At 30.4% G+C, this 19,468-nt stretch overlaps 4 protein-coding genes across 10 annotated transcripts; 2 read left to right on the forward strand and 2 right to left on the reverse strand.

Moving 5' to 3' along the window:
- Window positions 1-23: 23 nt before the first annotated feature.
- LOC128394558 (elongation of very long chain fatty acids protein 7-like) lies at window positions 24-1,593 on the forward strand. Of its 2 annotated transcripts, none has more exons than XM_053354894.1 (2): window positions 24-408; window positions 613-1,593. In XM_053354894.1, exon 2 carries the CDS (start codon window positions 653-655, stop codon window positions 1,547-1,549), a length of 897 nt encoding a protein of 298 aa, XP_053210869.1. In that variant the 5' UTR covers window positions 24-408; window positions 613-652; the 3' UTR covers window positions 1,550-1,593. The 2 variants fall into 2 exon arrangements, with proteins under 2 accessions (XP_053210869.1, XP_053210867.1); XM_053354892.1 differs by having other exon boundaries at window positions 26-408; window positions 540-1,593.
- A 2,371-nt stretch (window positions 1,594-3,964) lies between these two features.
- Window positions 3,965-10,734, forward strand: LOC128394557 (visual pigment-like receptor peropsin). 6 transcript variants are annotated; one of them, XM_053354887.1, is made up of 8 exons: window positions 3,965-4,293; window positions 4,573-4,725; window positions 5,796-6,175; window positions 6,354-6,380; window positions 7,044-7,206; window positions 7,268-7,395; window positions 9,833-10,167; window positions 10,260-10,734. In XM_053354887.1, the coding sequence occupies exons 3-8, from the start codon at window positions 6,118-6,120 to the stop codon at window positions 10,593-10,595; spliced, it is 1,047 nt and encodes a 348-aa protein (XP_053210862.1). In that variant the 5' UTR covers window positions 3,965-4,293; window positions 4,573-4,725; window positions 5,796-6,117; the 3' UTR covers window positions 10,596-10,734. The 6 variants fall into 6 exon arrangements, with proteins under 6 accessions (XP_053210862.1, XP_053210861.1, XP_053210864.1 ...); XM_053354886.1 differs by lacking the exon at window positions 3,965-4,293 and adding an exon at window positions 4,337-4,499; XM_053354889.1 differs by lacking the exon at window positions 3,965-4,293 and adding an exon at window positions 4,337-4,499 and having other exon boundaries at window positions 5,903-6,175.
- A 463-nt stretch (window positions 10,735-11,197) lies between these two features.
- Window positions 11,198-15,698, reverse strand: LOC128394556 (polycystic kidney disease 2-like 1 protein). The gene is given in 9 exon segments (XM_053354885.1): window positions 11,198-12,052; window positions 12,119-12,239; window positions 12,304-12,425; window positions 12,498-12,691; window positions 13,240-13,659; window positions 13,662-14,016; window positions 14,110-14,237; window positions 14,299-14,412; window positions 15,331-15,698. Coding segments are annotated over 9 exon segments (2,229 nt in total). The 5' UTR covers window positions 15,503-15,698; the 3' UTR covers window positions 11,198-11,449.
- A 549-nt stretch (window positions 15,699-16,247) lies between these two features.
- Window positions 16,248-18,554, reverse strand: LOC128394775 (uncharacterized UDP-glucosyltransferase YojK-like). The gene is given in 3 exon segments (XM_053355143.1): window positions 16,248-16,403; window positions 16,406-17,697; window positions 17,896-18,554. Coding segments are annotated over 3 exon segments (1,386 nt in total). The 5' UTR covers window positions 17,937-18,554; the 3' UTR covers window positions 16,248-16,350.
- Window positions 18,555-19,468: the final 914 nt, after the last annotated feature.

Genomic DNA, 19,468 nt, shown 5'->3' on the forward strand with positions numbered 1-19,468 from the left:
CGTTTTACCTGAATGGTGTGGAAAGAAAAAGTTTTACTTACCTGGAGATACTTTTCTTCTCGATTAGTTTATCAGTAACTTTTCACCGAATCATGTTGATGATTGTGAGGATCATATTAATGGCGAGATCCCCCTTCAGTTACTTTATTCAATTCTATTGATTATTAAACGTGTCACTGATTGTCAACTCATTTTCGAGTTAATAGTTACCTTGATTTGAAAATTGTTTATTATTCTCTAACCCTTCAACTAGTGAACTGTGAATTAATCATTATCTAAATTGTGTTAAATCATCGTAGTGAATTAACTTTATTGATAACTTATATTAATCTATTTGTTTTCTATCAATCAACTAATTTGCAAAAAAAGTTTCTCATTCAGTTTTTGTTTATCTACTTTTCCATAAATGTGAGTTTATCATGTAAACATGAACATGTGAAGATCATTCTGATCAATGATTATCATTATTGAATCTTCACTGATCTCATCGTAATTTAATTTAATTTAGTTTAATTTTTATTCTCCTCATTTTCTTTTAGAGGATTTAATTTACTTGAAACCAACGAAATCGAAAATTTTGTCATCAACGAATTAACTTTTTTTTATTGTTAGTCTAACAAGAAAAGTTTATATAATAGAAAAACTAATCAGGATGTCGAGCGCGACAACGGCAACGACGACAATTAATGCTAGTAAATCATTTATGGATACAACATTTTACTATTTTCATGATTTTTGGGAGGAAAAGGGTGACCCTCGAGTATCATCTTTACCCCTTATGTATGGTGGTCCATGGAAGGTCATGTTGATCAGTTTCCTTTACTGGTACTTTGTCAGAATCTTGGGTCCAGCTCTGATGAAAGGACGACAACCATTTGACTTGAGGTCAATCATGTTACTACACAACAGTTTCCTCATCGGTGTAAACGGAGTTGGTTTCTTTGTGGGTCTTTGGGTAACCGATATGTTAAAAGAGACCTGGAACTGTGGTCCAGTCGATCCCAATACCTCTAACCTCAAGGATAATCTAACCGTTTACCTTGGTTACATTTACTTTCTCACTAAAATCGTGGACTTTGGTGATACCATTTTCTTTGTATTGAGAAAGCGTTTCCATCAAGCCTCATTTTTACACGTTTTCCACCACGGAGTCATGCCCATTGTCGGTTTTGTGGGACTGAAATTCCACCCTGTAGGCTATTCGGGCTTCCTACCAACCATCAATATCCTTATTCACGCGATCATGTATGCCTATTATGCTTTGGCCTGTGCAGGTCCAGAGATGAAGAAATACCTTTGGTGGAAAAAGCATATCACCCAATTGCAAATGGTCCAGTTTGTGTTGACCTTTTTCCACGCTCTAAATGCCATCGTTAATCCAAATTGTCACTGGCCTTTGGTCTTGGCTTATCTCGAGGGTCTTCACGCTGTTTTATTTTTCTTCCTCTTTGCATCTTTCTATAAAAAAGCTTACATGTCACCATCTTCATCTTCATCTTCATCAACACCCATTTCTAAATCATCAACAAACAATAATAAGATTGATTAATATTATAAATCATTTGATAATTAACACCGATTAACAACAACGAATTGCGAGTTTAATCATCATTTTCTTTACGCTTAAATTTTGTCTCATAAAATCAATTTCTCTGTTCGCCATAAAGAAGCTCAATTTAACCGTAAAAATCGTAAAAAAATGATCAACACTAAAAAGACAATTTAAAAAACTTACAATCGTCCTTTTTTGTTTTCGTTTCCTCGAATGTCCAAATAAGTTTCGGTTCAGTTTTCTGCGTTTAGAGTTGGATTGTTTTTCCACCCGCTCAGAGTTTCATTCATAACAATTTACGTTTCCACCTAAGATTATTTCTGTCAGATTGAGTTAATTTACTTCACTGAATTTGAGTATAATTTTCAGTGATGAAAATTTGACTCATGTAGATGATAAAACTATCAGAATATTAATTAGAGCAAATTGTGAATGAGGATGAGAATACGAAATGTGATATCAGAGTAATTTTTTTGTTCTCTCTCTTTCTCTTCAAGTAAAATAATGAGAAATTCATTGATAACAAGTTAATTCAATGAAGAATTAAGATTTTCATGATAATAGAATAGAGAAAAAGAAAAGGAGAGTTAATCTAAAGCGTATGTTGACCTGATATAAAAATCTCGCCTCAGGCAACTTGACCAAATTTCTAATTGACTTATATAAATATTTCTCTTCGTTTTTTCCTTATTCAAACATTAGATTCATTTAAATTCTGATTTATATTCTTAAGCTTCAAGTTAACGGTAAATTGAATAATAATCACTCATGATATTGTTCAGAATTGGCTTCAGTTTTCATCAACAACAGCAAATGTATCATCACATTTAATGATTTGTTTACTTTTTTTCTTCATTTTCACAATTAGATGATAAAACTTTAACTATTTGATACATTCAAGTGATTATAATTGTGATTCTATCAAATTAACAGTAAATACTACATGATGATGAATGATGATAATCACCAAAATTCAAAGAATCACAGTGAAAGTTATCAATTAGTTTGGTGTTGTTATTATCATGTAATTAGCTTGGTGAGATTGAAGGGAAATTACTTACCTTTGGTTGAACTTAGTTAATGATGGAAACAATCATGATAATGATGATGATGGTTGAGTGTTGAACTGAACTTGATTCAGAAAGTGAACTTGACCATTAGAAGGACAAGTTTGTTACTTTATCAATAATATCATTTACCTTTACTAATTGTTGATGGGTCAGGTTATTTGTTTCGGCTTATCAATTGGTATCTTCTTATACTCTCTTAGCCTCAGGGCATTTATGGGGTTTATATCCAGAGACAAGAAGATAATAACCCTTTTCAAGAACATGCAATTAAATTACCTGTACATGATTCAGAATTAAATTTCTTCTCATCGGTAATTATATTGATCTTATATTGATTATTGTTGGCATCCTTCAAGATAATATTGTTAATAAATAAGAGATACGATGGATAAGCTTTTCCAATGGTCAATTAATTTGTATGGACATTTAATGAGAGTTTGAGAATTCAATTAATACCTGAGAGAGAAATGATATAATTGAAGAAAAGAGAACGATAATTAGATTTAGAATTATGAATGAATGCGAAATGAAGAAACGGAAATGAATTGTTATACAATTAAATCTCTAATTACGAATGTTTCAAATTTGTAATCGTCGAGTAAATTGTTGGAGAAAAGCAATTGAACAATTAATACATTAAAATGGGAAATTGAATTGACAACAAGTTGTCAATACTTAACTGAATCTCTCAACCGGTAATGGTGAATAATTGATTACTAATTAACTGATCCATTGATGCTTCACCTCGACAGTTATTTTTAAAGGAAACATCGTAATTAAAGATTCTCAATTAGAGAAAAACAAAATTTACCGTTAAATTAAAGGTAATTTTCCAAATGATAATCAATTATAATTCATTTGTTTACATTCCCAACAAGAGGTTCACCAAACAAGGACATCTAAAGGTAACCCCTTTGGATTAACAATCTAAACACTGGAAACCCGATTTGGGTTCAGTTGAGCGAAGGCCATATAACCGAAAGTCCATTGGATTATCATGCTTTTTTCGCTCTGTAAGTAAAAGATATTAAATCTTTGCTCTTAATTGTTGTAATTAAATTTTGGAAAAGTTTATATCAATAATACAATTCCGGATAATACATGTATGTCGAACACAGTAGTTAGTTTATGTCGAGAATCAAAGAAAGGATTAAATTTGAAGATAGATGAAGAAACTCTAACAAACAATGTGCGATACCTGCAAATGACCTTGAAACGCGTTCTAATTGACCTTCATCTTTTAATATGAAAATAAGAAGAAAAAAGCACAATAGTTAAAATGGAAATAAAGAGATGGCAGCACTTGTCTTCTTTTTTTCATTAAATTAATTTTTCTTTTTCTCAAATTAAGTCACGTTTTTAATTATCTCTGGTAATTAGTTTTATTCACTATTCTGTTTGTGTTTATTATCTCTTTTTCTCAACAATCCTGTTAATCCAATTGACACTTGAAATGTTGTTATCGTCACTGACACTGATTATTTGGAGAAGATGAAGAAAACAAAAATCTCCTTTTAGTGAACAAACAAAAACAAAATGTCTTGACAACATTTTCTTATTCAACATAATACAAATGACCAAATAATTTTCTTCTTGTATGTAAACATTTTTGTTTACATATTATTAGAAAATAGCAGATTATTGTTTCATGGTTAATCTAATTAGTTAAAGGTAACAATTTAAGTGACCATTTGTAAATGACCCTTTAGGCCTTAATGTTGTCAATCTCTCCCTCCAATATTTTCAATGGGTAATAAGAAAATGCAATGTAAACATTACATGATAGAAAATTGAATTGAAAGCAAGAATTAGATTTTCTTTACCTTTCACTTAATTTCTAATTACCAGAGTTAATTAATACCTCCTTCCGTTTAAAGGTAAGACTATGTAACATTAATTAATTGACTTGTTTTCTTTTTATTCTTCTCTTTGATTGTTTAATCCTTTTAGGCTTTCAAAACGTTCAAATTGGCTCATCATCGTAACTCAACTTGTTCCATCATCATCTCTGTAGGCTATGTTTCTAATTGTAAGCAACTATTTTCATCTGTTCCTGTCACCATCACCATCGTCATCATCTTCTATAACTATGGATAACCAAAGGTGAGTTTTCACATTTAATTATTGGCATGTTAATAATCTGACATGTCAATTTAATATCATTGAAAAACTTACACATTCTAACATGGATACATTTGCCCTTTTCCATTCCCAAATGATACAATGGTTACTTGGGTAATAATAACATCGTTCTGAAAGTGATATATGAAGAAAATGTTGAGAATATGAAGAAGAAGAAAAAAAAAAGATCAATGAACATGAAACATTATTATTAGTATTCTTAGATGAGAGAATTTATTACTTTTTCTTTCTTGTTCTTCTTTGAGGAAAGAAAAACTGTTCTAGAGTTGAGAGAGAGAAAGCGGATACATTTCTATTCTTTCATTCTCATCTTTGTCTTCCGTAAAGGTGAATTATTTATTATGAAACTAAAAAGAGCGCCTGAGTAAGCATTAAGAAAATATCATTTCGATGGCTTCGATTTACCTTAAATGTCCAAGGAATGAAGGTGAATATATGAGATGAAGACAGAAGTAGCTCAAAAGACAGAGTCATGGAGAAAGAGAGAGAAAAGTAGAAGAAGATGAGTGGAAAGATAGAAGAAGAAACTTAGAGGGAGACAATGGAAGAGAGAGAGAGAGAGAGAATGAGTATATGAGAGAGTGAGAGAGGATGAAAATAGCAGAGAGAATCATTTTGATATTCGAATGTTTCACTTTTGCAAACCTTTTCATTAACATCACTTGAAGAATCAATTTTAATCAAAGTTAAGTCGAGTTAATATTTTACTTTTGTTTTGCATTTCACAGGAAGAGATTATCGAATAATATTTTGGAGGATGATGATGATTAAGGAGAGAGAAGAAGAAGACAAGAGAAAAGAGAATGAAGAAGAAACGAGAGAAAGATAAATATAAAGAGAGAAAAGAAAGAAGATAAAAAAAATTATCATCATAATTACAATTCCAATGTTCTAATCATCATTATCATCATCATTGTAAAATCTCTCTCTCTCTCTCTTCTTTCTTTCTCTTTCTATTTTCTACCTTGTTCTCATCATCTTTATCTTCATCATCATTGGAAACCACAAAAATGCTTCCAAAACACAATCAGCTCCATTATCATCTTCATCTTCATCTTCATCTTCACCTTATTTTCCTTCCAAATGACTTTAAGTGATTAACAGAAAAACTTTAACTGTTTGATTTACCATTGACCAGAACAATTTAATTAAATCATCTAATTCTCAATATGTTCTCATCAATTGATCATCACAATTATCATCATCATCACTAGTCTAACGGTAAACATAAACCAACAAACAGATTTGGATTAAGTTAATTGAAACAATTTATCATCTAATCAATTCCATCACATCTTAAATCATTTCTTCATCAATTATAATTGATAATCAAAGTAAATCAATTCAACAATTATGATCAACTCGTTTCCTAATTTAACCAAATTCATTGGACTTTATCTTGCAACCGTAGGTAAGTTAAGCAAATTTTGTACAATTAATTGTTGATCATTTAATTTAACATGAAACGTGAAACATTAACAATTTCACAATTACCTGCATGTGTAAATTTGCTACTTGAATGATTAAATTAACAGTTGATTGATTGATTAATCATTAATATGATTTCAATCATAAACATAAAAAAAAAGTTCTGACAGCGAATGGGAAACAAAAAGGTAAACACCAATTCAGTTCATTTCCGATTTTTTTTCCTCATTTGAATCCCATAAGTGAATTAGTATTAATTTCACCATGAAATGATGATGACAGTAATTTCTTACTGAATTTATGATTTAATTAGATTAATTGTTAACCGAAACTTTGACATAATTATTACAAAATTTATCGATAATAATTCAACTTGTCCAACTAATGTAATTAAACAATAAGTCTGAGTTCAAGTTAAAGCATGTAGATTAGTTTAATTAGTTTAATTATTCACCAACAAAAGAAAAGTTACAATTAGTAATCAAATCTAATTAAATCAATAATTAGTCTGTAATTTTCTCTCTCCTACAATTATTAGTTGACTCTAATTATAGTCTTACAATCATCTGATTTTGAGTGAATTAAACTCGAACCAGGAAATAGATTTTAATATGAGAGATTATCTTTTCAATTTTGTCTATTAAAGTTAATCACCAAGAGATTTAATTTACTAAATGAATTTGTAACAATTAACCTTTTTTTGCTCTTTTTTTGTGTTTCCCATTGAAAAAGTGATTATACTTTGTGATACATTTGTATAATCACTTAATCATAAACATTAAAGTCTACGAATCAATTTAATCTCATTGTGAGAAATTAATCTAATTTAGTGAATTTGTTTCTCTCTCCAGGAATCATTGGTAGTATTTGCAATCTATTGTTATTATTTATGTTCTATCGATTTCGATCACGAACTTCGGACACAGCGATTCTATTGGCAAATCTTGCCCTCTCCGATCTTGGAATAGTATCATTTGGTAATCCCTTCTCATCTTCCTCTAATCTTGCTGGAAGGTAACAAATTTCAATTACAATTAACCAGCTAATTAACTAATCAAAACTGTTTCCCAATTAGATGGCTTTATGGTGATGATGGATGTCAATGGTATGCCTTTTTTGGATTCTTCTTTGGATCTGCTCACATTGGAACCTTAACATTTCTTGCTCTTGATCGTTATAACAAAATTTGCAGGATAACCATTAGTAAGTTTCCATCACAATTAACAATTAACTAAATTGTTGACAGGTATAAGCTACTCTACCATATGATAAACTTACCTGAGAGCAAAAAGTAACTAAATCTTTAGGTAAAAGATAACTATCATTTCGTGTATATTAGTAGTTGTTATTACCTTTAAAGGTGAAAGGAACCACAGAGTTGAGAGGTCAATATAATTAAGGTTAAGGTACATTAAAGGTCAATAATAATATGGGGTAAGAATTTATCATTTTGATATTAAACAAAACAATAAAGGTAAATACTTGAGGTAAATGTTTTACTAAAGGTCGTTCGTAAAGGTTAATATGGTTTTTAATGAGTAAAGATTTTGGGTATATGAATAATGTTGATTAAACAATGAAGATAATCATCATTTATCCCCAAAAGGATTAGCTTTTAATCATCTTTATCTCTTTCTTTGAAAAGCTTTTAGCATCTTCCAACTAACAGTTTAGTATCTTTTCCCTTTATTATCACTATTTACTTGATTATTATCTCAGTAGATGATTCTGTTAATCATCATCTTCTTATTAGTATCTTTTATTTAATCATCATCCTCATCTCTCTCCAGGTAAATGTAGTTGATGAAACCTTATCTGTTTAGATTTACATCAAGGTTTGCATTTCTCTCTGTTTATTTTTGTTTTAAAAGTCGATGGTTAATTTTTGCATCTTATGCAATCTCAGGTTGAATCAATTTTTTTGTTGATTGTTGTTTATTATTATTGATTGTTTTAGTAATTTATAAGAAATTATAATCAGACTATTGCAAAATGCTTACGATAATATTATCATAACACACTTGTAAATGGCCATTCACAATATGCCAAGGACAAAATAGTCAATCACCTTAAAGAAATGTCATCAATTTTACCTTAATGATAATGATTCTTGATATTTACTCACGAATTTGCAAATACAATTAGTAGCTCTCTCTCTCTCTCTCTCTCTCTCTCTCTCTCTCTCTCTCTCTCTCTCTCTTGTCTATACTCATCAAAGTCTTGTTTAATACCTTGATGACATTGTTTTAAGTATCACCAGTGTTTGCTTTTATCTGCTTGATGATGTTTGCTAGTTAATTATAAACAATTAATCAGATGAAATTAATTCAAAGTCCCAAATGTGATGAAACAGTTACCATGAAAATTGACTAAAGAATATAGGAATTGTTTTATTGAATTTCATTCGATAACAAAATTACTCTTTTCTTACACATTGGAAAGATTGAGAGGAAATTAACTTTAGCCTCAAGGGTTAAATTGTTTCTTTCACAATTTAATTATTCCAACAAATTGTAACTGTAAATTGAATTTAATACAATAGAAACCCCATAACATAAGAGATAAACTGAATCAGCTCAATTGTTGATCATTTACCAGACTGATAATCCAATATTACTATTGGTAGATGATTGAATCAAGACGATTTATAAATAACAATTAAACTGTTGAAATACTGTCCTTTTAATTGTTGTTACTTGATTATCCAACTTGATTCCTTAATCTAGATGATAAATCGGATTAATTTTGATACAATTTAAAGCAAAGGTAAATTGTTACATGTCTACTCAATAATATTGATTGTAATCAAAGATTTAATTGTCTATTTATTATTAATATCTCTCTTTTTTAAATTGTAACAATTTGACGTCTCGTTTTTTTATCTGATTATTTAATCAAATTCAATATAATAACGTGAATCAATTTCATAATTAATTGTCATCAGAATTGTTTCCTATTAACTATTGATTACTTATCGGTCCATTTACCTGAGAAACCAAGTTAATCAAAAATTGCAACAATTTAATATCATCAGTTAATTATAAGTTTGACAACAAAAACTTTTCCAACATTTTATTAGGAATCAAACTACTAATCAATTATAATTGTAATTGAAAAATATTTACTCTCTAAATTATAACTGAATTAAGTTGCTTAATTAACTAGATAAATTGATTTCTCGTCTAAATTGTTCAGACAATCATCAGAATCCATGGGAGTAATATTTTCAGTTAATAGTAATTATAATGATACAGAAAAAGTGTAACAATCAATTTAATATGGTCAAACTCTGTTAGTTAATTGAAGTGAAATTTCAATTCAATTTATTAATTGTAATTGACGAAAAACTGACCAAATCAAGTTGATTATAATTTACAATTTTTACCTTTGATTACGTTTGATTAGAGATCACGTTAAATTTTGCTTAGATAATCATTGATTTATTTACGTAAAGAGTAAACTTTGGATTATAATCTGATGATTATTATAATCGGATGAAGGTCAGTAAAATATATCAGTCAAGATAATCAATTTGGTGAACATTTAATTAGTAATTTGATACACAATTTGTATTGACAATACATTAAGAATCTGATTAACAATTTATTTTCTCTCCATCTCTCTTTCCTTGAATTACCAGGTAATCCAAGAGTTGAAACATCGCCTTATAATATTATCGCTGTTATATTATCGATCTGGTTATATGCATTATTTTGGGCGCTAATGCCGATGATCGGATGGGCCAGTTATGGCCTAGAACCGTTAATTACAAGTTGTACAATCGACTGGCGACAAAATGATGATTCATATAAATCTTTTATCATAGTTTATGCCATTTTCGGCTATTTTCTGCCTTTTACAATAATCTTTTTCTCTTATCGGTCAGTTCGTCGATGGATTAACTCAAGAGATCCTCAGGTTCGTTGGACTAATTGTTTAGGAGATTATTGGACCAATCAAAAGAATATAACATTCGTAAGTATATCGCATTGTGCTACCAATTGTTTTACTCTCATTGATAAAAATTATTCTCTTGTTTTTGTTTCTTTTCGCGATTAATCATTTAGATGACAATTGTAATTAACATCGCTTTCCTATTAGCCTGGACTCCATATGCATTATTATGTCTCTATGTTGTTTTCGGTGATCCCGCCGATGTACCCGTTTGGTTCAGTCTACTTCCACCGCTTATGGCTAAAACATCAACCATCTTTAATCCGTTAATCTATTTCCTAACTAATCCAAGGATTCGTTCAGCCATTTGGATAACTTTAAAATGTTCAGATATCAATCAACTCGATGAAGAGATTGAAAATAATCATACAAATCGTGATAATTCAGGTGAAACCTCAACGTCCTGCGATAAATCAAGAAATGAAAATCTAATCCCTTTAAACGCATGAATTTTATTTCCATTGAAACAATTTTATTCATTAACAAAGTCATTTAATTACACAAAATGTATAAGATAATCATGATTTAATATTAACTCGTAATGATTTACAAAATAAAAGTCAATAAGAAAACCTCTTAATCCTTTAATCCTTAAACTCTAATCCATACAATGAATATGAATTCATAACACTTTTCATGGTTTTTTTTAATATATACAAATTAAAATTTCTTACAATTAACTAATCATGATGAGAACTAGTAGTTTGATTATGTATCTTTTACCATTTGATGGCAAACACAATTGTGTCAAATCAATAATTAACTAATCATGACTAACTAATTAATCATTTATTTATTAATCATGTTAAAAGTAATACAGAAAAGTAGATCAATCAAACTAAAAAGTTTTCATTGTCATAATTGACATTTAATCATATTAATTAACTTTGTTGATTATTTTGTCAACAACTTTAATGATTAACATCATGTTATCAATTGTTATCCATTTTTGAGAGAAAGTAAGTTAATTGTTGATGATTAACGAAACAATTTAACTAATCAATTTGTTCATTATAGTGATTAAGTTTTTTTTTGCATTTCTCTCGGTTCCTTGTTGGTGGAATACGTTTTATTAATTATCAAGTGCTTCGATTTAATTAATGACAATTAAATTAGATTGTAATGATTAAAGGCTAAATTTTTTGAAAGCGAAACAAAGTTAATAGTTAAACTAAATACAAGAGCAACAATTAGTAACAGTTTTTGATGAAAATATAGTCAATAGTTTGAATGAACAATTAAGTTAAAGTTTGGGTGATAAAATTGATTGTTGATTGGAACTGGAAAGTGATTTAAATTAGTTTTAATTAGCCCAACGTTTAGTTGCTTCATTTTCATCATCAGAGGCTTGAGTAACTCCAACTTCCGGTGGCCCTTTTGGAATGATCAATTTACCTGCCAAAGCGGAATCGATTTTACCTGAAATGGCCATTAAAGTGTGTTCCATTCGGTCGACCCTTCGAACTAGTTTGACCATGTCTTCACCACCAAGGCCGAATTGATGTCGACTAAGAGCTGATGTCGGTCGATTTGCTTGTTCGTGTTCAATTTGCTTGTCAAGTGCGAGCTTTTTACCCTCCAGGTCATTTAATAATTTCGACAATTCTTCTGAATCTAATTCTCGATTACAGTCTAGATCATATTTAGCGAACAGCATTTCGATCTCTGGGTCAGTTAGATCGCGTTTTTTTAATTCAGCTCGAACATGTTCATAAGATAACTTTTTATTTCCATCTAAAGTTAAGGCCGCTTGAATACCTTCAATCTGATCTCGTTGAGCGCCCAATTTATTCAATAATCCTTGATAATGATTCTTGAAATATTGCATGATTGGGAATTCATCGTCTTCATGAAGTTCACTTTTTACTTCAGCGTAAGTATCATTGATGATGGCAAGGAACATATTCTGAAAACAAGTCGAATCAAATTAATAACAGTTCCAATCAAACGATGCAAATTGATTAACACTCACCATTAGGACAAAGAATACGAAAAATATGTAACTGAGGAAAAAGAATGGACCCAAGACCCGATTTGCCGCTTCAAGTTCTTGGAAATTAAAATCGCCCAAAATCAAGCGAAGTAGCGTGAATCTGAAAATAGATGAAAAAAATTAATCGAATCATTGAATAATCGTTGAATTGAATCAACTCTTACACCGCAGTTCCAAATGAACTATAATCTTTGACTTGAGTTCCAAATAGCAGATAACCAAGTTGGGCGAATGCAAAGAAAACGATGAAAAACATGACACCGAAACCAGCGATATCTTTAGAACACTAGAACAAATAAGAAATTAATATGCTTTCGATAGTTGACCTTTCGACGGGATTCAAGTTTGAAACACTCACGCGACTCAAAGTTGAACTTAATTGTGACATCGTTTTATTAAAACTGATATATTTAAATACTTTGATCCAAACAATGAAAGTTAAAAGTGCCAACATGTTAACGAACTGCATAGACCAGAAACCAAGAGTATCGAACTGATAAGTTTCCATTCTCAATGCAACAGAACTCGAATTGGTCAGATAATTAGGTTCCTCTGAAATAGAAATTCGAATAGCGATGAAAAATTTCCATTATTAAATTCGACAATTCATCAATAAGAACGAATCCAAAGAAGAAGATCAGAGTCGAAATAAAATAATCGAAAATCGATTGATCAAATTGAGATATTCTTTCTTCTATCATGTAAACCTATTGCTTATTCGCGACAATTAACCAAACTGAAATTGAATAAAATTCTATTTGATATTACATTGAATTCTTGAGACAATGTTTTACTTTTTCTTTGGTACATTAACTTATATATTAAGAATTCTCGCTGGCTCAGTTCTGTCATTTATTCGGCTAATTTAACAACTAGAACTTAATTTTCTCCATCAAATTCCCAAAAGTCTTCATGGTCTTGAGCAACAATTCATATAAAACTCTATCATGCACAATAATCTTCTTAATGGTAAATCGAGACAAGGAAATGAGTTGACAATTAACAATTATCATTCTATTATACTGATTACTATCAACTTGGATTATGACCATTGATCAAATATTTGACCATTAGTCTATTAATTTTGTTGATGGACTTACCAATCGCCGCTTGATTGAATATCTTATTAATTACGTATTTCTTGTAAAATGAATAAAATATTAGCATGGAACCAAGAATAATAGTTAGAATGTCAAGAAAATTCCAAAAAGATTCATTGATATAATTTGTTATTCCAAGAGTTTTCATCTCAACCAATTCCTCGATAAAATAATAGACCACAAATGCGATGAAAATTGAGAAAATAATAGTCGATATAATTGCTTTATTTCCCGTTTGAAGTAAACTTAGAGTTCGAAATTGCCACGAGGTCAACATACCACCGGTGGCAGGGAATTCAGCAATTAACTTGGAAACAACGAACAGATTAATATTCGGATTGTAAGTAGTAAAGTCAATGAAGATCACTCGAGTTCCTCGATTGATCCATAGATTTTTCTTCAACTCGGCCAATATTTCACCGGCGCAGTTTTATTCAGCCCCAGGTCAACAATATAACCTCCGTCACCCGAATAGGTTGAAATTTTACCCCAAATTGCGTTCTTAGCAAACGACTGAATCTCTTCCCACTGGAATCCAGTTCCATTTGATAACCAATCTCTTTCCTCGAGATAATCAGCATAAGAATTGTAACACGTATGAATAGCCTTACGAAAATCTTTATGAACTTCACATGAATCGTTACGAACTCGAAGTTGTCTCAGGTGAGGTGCGGTAATCAAATAATTCTCATAGAGAATTGAAGTTTCCGTCGAGGTCTTATTACTATTGTACCATTTATCCCAATAGAGATTATCAATTAAAATCTCTTCTGCAAACTGAGAGATTATCAAAATGATTTAGAGAAGAAAAGAAAAATTTCCATTTAATTGATTATCAATCGACTATCGATTAATTTAATCCTTGATTACCTTCCAGAATTGGTCCATTGTGGTCGCCGCTCTGAACGATGTCCCATCAGAAGCAGTTTTATCAAGAAACAATTCAGATAACAATTTGGTTTGATAATACATCGTTGGATTCATTACAGAAAATGAAACTGTTGGCGAAAAATGAACAATTAACTAATTGTTTATGACACAATTAAAGTGCAAACTTACTGACTGAAACTGTGACCAGAAAAGCCAAATAGATGAACAGTTCTCGAAGTGTTGTTTTAATTATCGACTCTTTTTCAGCATTTTTAGGTAAAATTTGAGTTGTTGTCCAGAAACCTTGATTAAGAATTAAACAACAATTAGTAAATTGTATTTCTATTAATATCCAACAAGAAAAGGTAAAAATAATTAACAAACTCTGTCAGCTCTTGACATTTGATTTGTTTCCCTCTTTGTAATTAAAACAACACGAAAAAAAACAAAGAGGGTAAAGTTGTTGAGATGATTAATTTATGTGTATATTAACCTTGATGTTGATTAAATTGTTGATGATTAAGAAAATTAAATACAAGTAATCAATTAATCTGAAACAAGATTAAGCTCAATCATTTTGTTTACAATGGGAAAAAACTTATAACTATCAAAGGGAAAGTGTTATTGTTTCATTGAAGGTTAGTTAACAATCAACGAGTATTTTTCAATTGTAATGATAATTAAAGAGAGAATCAGATTAAAATGTAAACAATTAACTAATCATTAAGACGATTAAGTTAATTATGAAAAATTGTAACAGTTTTTTTCATAATTTCACTTGAAAAAAAAATCTAATTGACTAAGATAAGAATCTGATTGAACTGTCATGAAGATGATCATTGAATTTACTACTTGATGATAATCCAGCATTTCCTGGATAAGTTATGATTAGAGAGAGAGAGAGAAAGGTCATGATAACTGAATTAATTGTAGTTGAGTGGTTTTAATGATGAAAAGTGAATCAATTTGATGATTTAGCTAATCAAATGACATTTCTAACTGATTAATCAGATGGAAAAGTTTGTAAACTGTTTGAAATTGTAATCAAAGGGCAACGACCAATGAGATTTAATTTTTTTATACTTTTCTCAGTTAATCAATTGGATAATCAGGTTTACTTATATTATATTTTTAATCCTTTAACTAGTCTGTGAACACAGACTATATTATTAGTGGATTCATTGATTAATTAAAAGGGTTAATCTAAAGATGATCTCTTACCTTTGACAACTCTTTTAGCTGAGTTCCAAACTTGTTTACCTGAACTCGCCTCTGAAGATTCAACTGAATAAGTTGAATAAGTTTCCGGGTCAAGATTTTTATTCAGATTGATACAACTACTGTTTTTATTATCGGTTGTATCCCAAGCCATTGGGGAATCGTTTCGTTTCATTTTCAATCACAATTAGAAGTTAATTTTAATCACAATTTACAGAGAAAAAGAAAAACTTTCAACAATCAAAGTTGTCACAATATAAAAGCTAATAGACAATTTTGATTGTTCATCAGCTATTGAAACTGAAATTCAATGATTGAAACTACTATTACATATAAGAATCATAATAATATTGGTTGTTTGTGACCATTTGACCATTGGTCAGGTAAACTCTTGGTGCTTGGTCAACCAAACAATTTATATATAGCAATTAACCAGGCAAATCTTTGGCTCCACTCTAATGACCACCCTTTTTTTTATGTGGTGTTATTATTTTGTTTATCCAACTATTGACCACTGGTCAGTTGTTTGTTATTGTTTTTTTCTTGTTTATCAAAATAACAATTAATTTATTAATGATGATTAAATGTATAATATTATAATCAGTTAACTTGATCTGATTTTCAGTTACGTCAATGATTTTAATTGTTAAGCTTTGACCTTTTCCTATTGATGCAAGTTGGCTAATTGTGATATTAATCAACCAATTGGAACTAAATTGTTGTGATTAATACAGGTAATCAAATTATTATGAATCTACACTTGAACTGAATTCATTTGATTACTTGATTAATTTATATAAAAAACCAATAAACTATTGGGTTAATGATTGAGATTCAAACTATTGATTAAATTGTTTCGTTCATAACAATTAGTATAAGTAAATAAATCTTCAAACAATTAGTAGTTAATTAGATATGATTTAGAAAATCGTTGAGAAATTGTTTCAATACTTTAATCAACTGATAATGATGATCGACAAAAGCTAATTATGGAAGTTAATTAATGGAGTAAATTGAGATGAATTAATTTCCAATGATTGATGGATAAGGTATAAAATCGTCGTTGATTTGTTTTCCGACAATTTAGAACTATTAATTAGTGTCGAACTTTTTTCTTCTCGAATTTGTTCAATCAACTTCTCGACCATTTCAGCGGCTTTTCGTCGACTTTTCGTATTTCTCATGTTGTTACCAATCGTTTCAATTCGAGTTTTCAATTCTCCATCATTAAGAACTATCTCAATACTTTCGAGGAAATATTTCTCATCGATATTCCAAGGGTCAATTCGTCGGCCCAAATTCTTGTCCACTATTCGAGCCGCATTGTCCAATTGGTCAAAATAATAAGGTACCACAATCATCGGTTTCTTATGGTAAAATGTTTCGATGATTGTATTGTTACCACCATGAGTGATCACCATGTCCACCTCAGGTAATACTCTTAACTGGTTAACATAATTTTCACCCCACATATTATCTGGTAGATCAAGTTGATCTCCTTTAGGTCCTTTTGAGACGATAAATCGATGTGGACTTTTGGCCAGAATTTTGATCAATTGTCGCATCAATTGAAGATCAGCTGAAAACTGTGAGCCCATTGAAAAGTAGATCAACTTACCCGTTCTGTTGGTTAAACAATCGGGTAGAACAAAATAATCGGCATCAGGTTTTCGAATAGATAAATCAACTCGAACCCAATTATCTAGAACTGGTCCTACTTCGGTGTAATCTAAATCTTCTGGGTAATGATAGAATCCAAAATGTTTCGGTCGATCAAGAAACCAGGCCGGTTCGAATAGACCTGGTAAATCGTGTTCGTTTAACCATTTGTTGATCTTTTCTTTGTGTGGGGTCATTGCCCATTCGAAAGCGTCTCGAAACTCTTTCCGTTCATTTGGTCCACTTGTTACCGATAAACCCGAAAATTCTGGTGGACCATTTAAGAAAAGCACCAATGGGTTAAGAGAAGCAAGAGGAATATAAGGAATCTTTGATTTCGCCATAACGGGAAACGGAACAAGAAGATCGCCAATTATAAGATCAACTTCGATACTTTTCAAGACTCGTTCTAAGGCTTCGTTCGTCTTGATATAACCTTCTACAAATTCAGCATAAGAATCACGATCTTTTTGAGTGAAACACTTGAACCTTTCGGTAGCATCTTTATGAAATAAATCGTAGCTTCGCTCCAACCAGGCCATGAATGGAGTCAACTTTTCACCGACGAAAACATCCTCATCGAATGGTACAAATTGGAAATCTCGTTTCTCGGCAAGATGCTTATATTTTTCTCGATTCGTGAAGATAATTGTATGACCTCGACTTTGGAGTAACTCACCAAACCCAAGAGAGGCATTAATATGACCACAACTGGACAATAAGAGATAAATAAAGAACCAAAAAAATCAATATAAATGATAAAAAGAAAAACTTATTCTACTTCTAATCTCAATTGAAAATCATCATAAATTTTATGGAAAACAAATAAACCAATTGTTACGTAATTTTGATTGTTAAAGTGATTGTTGAAGTTAATTGTTGGTAAATGAATGACAATTTAATACTTACGCATCTATGCTGGTCACAAGTATTCTGTATGATGGAGTCATATCTCTGTGTCAAGAATTAGACTGTTGAAAATGTTGACAATTAAACAGAATTACAATTGAAACTTTTTTTATTCGATAAAATAAATTGATAAACTTAAAGTTACCTTTAAAAGTTTGACATTTAGTTTGGGATAATTTTAACATCGCCGGACTATTTATTACATTTCTTATTTTCTTCTTTTTGTTCTCTCTCACTGATTGTCCATCACCTTGAACTTTACGATCTTTTCTCTCTCGCTCTCTCTCTCTAAGCTCACCTATTTTGCTCTCTTTCTGTTTATTTTCCTTTTCTCTCTCTCAATTCCTTTGCATCCCTGATATTCGTCCGCCTCCTTCTCCATCTCCTCCACAGAAAAAGGACAAGGCGATTGGTCAAATTGCAGAATTGCAAAGTAAAAAAAGCAACAGGTTGGCAATTGAATGAAAGAGAATTAATGTGAGTGAGAATAGGTCGAAATGATCAAGTGAGAGATTTTTAAACTCGATATTGGCGATTTTCTGTTCAAACCAGTAAAATCTAGTCCAAGTTGGAACTAAACAATAATAGTAAAAAAAGAAGAGAAAAGGTTCAAGAGAGAGAGAGAGAGAGAGAGAGAGAGAGAGAGACAGAAATGAGAGTGTGAGAGAGAGAGAGAGATGAGGATAAACCTTCAAGGTGAAAGAGGAAAGGGAAACAAAATGAGAAAAAACAATCAATTCGATCATAGAAAAAAAAAGAAACAAAATGGAAAAAGTTGTTCACTGGATTGACTTTCTTAATCTAAATGAGAAACAATTGAAACTCTTTCAACTCCATCAGGATTAAGATAATCAAGAAATTCACAGATGATGAGTGATTAAACAGCCAATTGAGAGATTATTCAACAATCAATCATAGAAAATCATTAGAAATTGGAGAGAGAGAAAATAAAACAAAATCAATTAATTCTCTATTCAAATGAGAATAAAAATATTAATTGATCACCAAAGTCAATCAATTACTTTGTCAACAAATCAAAAGTCAAACATTGAGAGTTAATCAAAACAAAGACTCGTCCGACTAAAGCGCCATTAGATTGTTAGTGGTAACAATTGGCAAGCCAAGAGATTTGTTTATGACACAATTAAGTCAATTACTTTTTTCTTTTGGTTAACTATTAATATAAATCTCAGTTAACTAGTTAATGTCAATGTCTTTGGTGACTCTCATTTGTTTATATCAATTGATTTGACTTTTAACAATCATCTTAATTGTAGTAACTAAAACAACAACGATCATTCAATTAGACCAACAATCTATTCATAGATTTTGATTGATTTGATTTGATTATAAATGTAAACAATTTAAATTTTTATACTTTCATCTTAATCAACTATCAAGTAACAACAATTATGATTAAAACTAAAAGTAAGATTGATTAATTGAAACTCAGAAATAAATGTTTACCTGATCACCTTGATTCTCATATGGCATCAATCTTGAAAATGATTAATGCTCAAGGTTAATTGTGATAATCATTACTAAATTAATTTCTTTGATAGTTTGATAATAA

This window comes from Panonychus citri, unplaced genomic scaffold (genome assembly GCF_014898815.1).
Source record: "Panonychus citri isolate SS breed McGregor unplaced genomic scaffold, ASM1489881v1 Contig00140, whole genome shotgun sequence".
NCBI lineage: Eukaryota > Metazoa > Arthropoda > Arachnida > Trombidiformes > Tetranychidae > Panonychus > Panonychus citri.